The sequence below is a fragment of the Lactuca serriola genome, chromosome 5, assembly GCF_051521515.1.
Source record: "Lactuca serriola cultivar US96UC23 chromosome 5, Lser_US96UC23_V15, whole genome shotgun sequence".
NCBI classification, from domain to species: domain Eukaryota; kingdom Viridiplantae; phylum Streptophyta; class Magnoliopsida; order Asterales; family Asteraceae; genus Lactuca; species Lactuca serriola.
In genome coordinates this window covers 184,657,567-184,660,768 of record NC_136412.1, presented here as the reverse complement: position 1 = coordinate 184,660,768, position 3,202 = coordinate 184,657,567, and the positions used below count along the sequence as shown (strand labels likewise).

Sequence of the window (3,202 nt, the reverse complement as noted above, 5' to 3'; positions counted from 1 at the left end):
CAGCAAGGGAAACCTCTTTACTACCATTTTCAATGATGTTCTTCATAGAACACATCAAAGACTCCCATCCTACATAACAAATATTCAACTTCACCAATGTTCCTTTTTAAAGCACACATGTTTTTGAAGAAATTATAATCTTTTAAATGAAGACATACCTGACCAAAAATTGGTTGAACTTCTTAATAATGGAAAAAAAGTACGCAGGATACGAGCAATTCCACCAAATAAAAGCTCAAGTGTTCCAAAGACGAATATGCCCCTGGATGTTCCAAAGATGTAACTCTTCATTCACGAGATTAACAAGAAGATACTTATTGTCTTTTGATAATGTGAATGAAACTATCATCTAATCCTTCTCAATGCATACTTTGAAACAAGACGAATATGCCCCTGGATTTGATCATCATTTGGGCTCCCTGAAACGCAAGAGATAGATTTTTGGTGACTGAATCTTGATTTTCTGCCCTGAATCCTAAGATTTCCATTACAGCTTTGTGAACCCTGACAACTGCAACCAAAACCAGCACGAGTATCAGAAAACCAATGTCGTGGAGTCAATTTTTTTTAAATTTTCACAATCCTGCCAAGTTTCAGTTCACATTATACTCAGAATCCCTTCAAGAATATTCATGTTCTTGAAGAAGATTCCCAGAATGCTTACTGGAATCTGAAAGCTCTGTTTATTTATGAACCAAACCAACTAACTAGGTGTGATGTCACTTTGCAGTACAATAGGGTGGTAAAACGCCCAAGTTGGACCCGTAGGGATTGCAAAGGCTTGCACTTTCTGGTTCTCCATCACCATCATCATCATCCATGCTGTTAATAAACAAGAAAAAGTTCCTGTGTTAACAATTATTTTCCTCTATTAACAGTACGCCCTGGTGTATTTGTAACAGTACGCCCTGGTGTATTTGTAAACACAAATGTATCATTCGATCCCTGTATAGTATTTACTCATCATAGTGAAAAAGGGTAGAAAAGTCTTTTGTCAACATATAGAGAAACGAACTTAATTAAACAATTACAAACCTGGTATCTTTTCTTTATTGATGGTTTCAAAGGTGCCTCAACTAAACCACCAAACACTGCACCTTTACGATCTCCAACAACCTGAAAATGTTTAATCAAGTTTCAGTTAAAGGGTAAAGTTGACATTTTGCATAGTTACTGAAGACAAGACATTACCAGTAGACTTAACCCAGGGCAAAGATTGCTTCTTCTATATAAGGTTGAAAGAGATATGCCATGCCTCCATGTACTAGCATATAAAAAAGATAATGATATATCAAGATTCAAGAATAATGTGAAACTGAAAATATGATGAAGATGAAATTTTACCTGTATAGTAAGACCCATTTCTTTCCTTGACTGAGAACAGGGAGTGCAACATAAAGATCAGAACGTGTATTTTCTGTCATAAGTTGTGAAGGTTCTGACATTTTTGGAAGTTTATCAGAAGGAAAATCTGAGAACAAGAGCCTCAACAAGTGCTCCAGTTCCACCAACAGGGTATTCTAAACTACAACCTGGTTTATACCATTCTGCAAACATATAAATCTGCAAATATGTGGATATATATACAGGCAAAAGATTAGACATTTAGAGAACTATAAAATATGAAGGAATAGAATGGATTCTGTTTGGTTGGAATGGAATGGATGAGGACATGTGGTAATGGAATAGCCCATTCCATTCCTTCCTCAATTCCATCATACCAAAAAGTAAAACTACCTTAAAAGAAACTTTTTAATGTATGATATGATTATGTACCATTTCTGCTGAAAGAACACCATCGGATTTCACTTCAGCAAGTAAGAAAGACAAAAGATCCACCCAATTTCTAATGAAAGGATCTTTGAGTCCCAATGAATCAACTATTTCTGAAAAAGCGCGTAAAAGCTTTGTGGCACTAAGAACACCTTGAGGTCCCATTTTTGCAAATGATTTTAGGAGTGGATATGCATATCTAACTCCAGCAGTAGAAACAACTCCCAAATCACCTCGAATAGATAAAGGTGGCAAAGCCATGGCAGCTGCAGATAATGGAAGTATTGCATCAACCAAGACTGGAACATCTTCTTCTTGATTACATTGTTGTGTGTTTCTCCTTGGTTCATTACTCACATCGCCCTAACAAAAACGAAGGAATCCCATTACTAAACCCTAATCCTAAAGTGTATTAGTTCGTTCACAGAGATTAGATTTCATGAAGATAAACCCTAAGATTAAAAGGTCAAAGAATTGCACAAAAGGTCATATCAGAAATAGAATTTCAAATCGATGATCAGGAATTGAACTAAACTTGATCGAACTATTTTATTATTGATGGTGGCAGCTTAGGGCTTAGAGAGAGAGAGAGAGGGAGAGAGAGTGAGTGAGAGTACAGAGGTAAAGGAAGACAAACCGATTCAAAAGGATATGCTGATCCCAATTTCACAAATCGGCGTTCCAAAACCAAAATTCCCGATCCCAATCGCGTTTCTGTGCAATCCAATTTGCCAATTTCACGTTTCAGGTATGCTTACTTTGGCAAATTACAGTCTTTAGGCTGCCACCTCCACTTTTGATATGAAGTCGTCGCTTGCTTTACAGAGAGATATGAAGTCGAGACAAAAAGACGAGATTGACCCATCTGGTAATAAACGGACTCGGGAAGCTGAACAAAATGACCCGAGATTGACCCATCTAGTAACAACGCTATTGATGCCATTCCTTCCATTTTCGACTGTTCATCCTCCACTTCCTCTACTGCTACTTCTTCACCATCTTCTATTTTTTCTGTATTTAGACTTGAGAGTATAATTAGGGCTTTTTCTAACAATTTCAACATCGAGTGGGAGATATGGTGGTTCCAGTAGGTAGAAGTGAGGGAAGAAGCTAAGTAAGCAGCAGTCAATGTCGGGAGGGGGAAGGAAGGAGCGTCCAAGGCAAGAGGGAAAGGAGAAAAAAAAGGAAGGCGGGATTTTTAATTTTTTCAGAATTTCATTTCCCCCTACTGTTAAAGGATGGAACGCGCGTTCCATTAAAAATTATAAAGCGACATCCTTAGACGACGCGCATTTTATTATAGGTGCCCTCCGTGTTTTTTTTTTAGACACTAATTTAAGGGCGCGCAATAATGCGTGTCTTCTATCCTTAAATTTTTTGAAGAGATGACATTTTTCTAATGTCACTCTCCTTTGCGTAACATAGATCA

The 3,202-nt window shown here is 37.4% G+C and overlaps 1 protein-coding gene across 1 annotated transcript; it reads right to left on the bottom strand.

The window, feature by feature from the left end:
- Positions 1 to 1,053: 1,053 nt before the first annotated feature.
- LOC145050008 (uncharacterized) lies at positions 1,054 to 2,836 on the bottom strand. Its single transcript, XM_078998328.1, has 5 exons — positions 2,597 to 2,836; positions 1,777 to 2,136; positions 1,345 to 1,563; positions 1,192 to 1,264; positions 1,054 to 1,116 (listed from the first exon to the last, which is right to left on the bottom strand). The coding sequence occupies exons 1-3, from the start codon at positions 2,834 to 2,836 to the stop codon at positions 1,459 to 1,461; spliced, it is 705 nt and encodes a 234-aa protein (XP_078854454.1). The 3' UTR covers positions 1,054 to 1,116; positions 1,192 to 1,264; positions 1,345 to 1,458.
- Positions 2,837 to 3,202: the final 366 nt, after the last annotated feature.

Excerpts from the sequence above, each read along its gene's own strand:
- LOC145050008 (XM_078998328.1), bottom strand. The coding sequence starts at position 2,836 with ATGTTGAAATTGTTAGAAAAAGCCCTAATTATACTCTCAAGTCTAAAT. Across the intron at positions 2,137-2,596 it reads TCTCGACTTCATATCTCTCT|GGCGATGTGAGTAATGAACC; the intron begins GTAAAGCAAGCG and ends CGTTTTTGTTAG. Across the intron at positions 1,564-1,776 it reads GTGTTCTTTCAGCAGAAATG|ATTTATATGTTTGCAGAATG; the intron begins GTACATAATCAT and ends ACATATTTGCAG.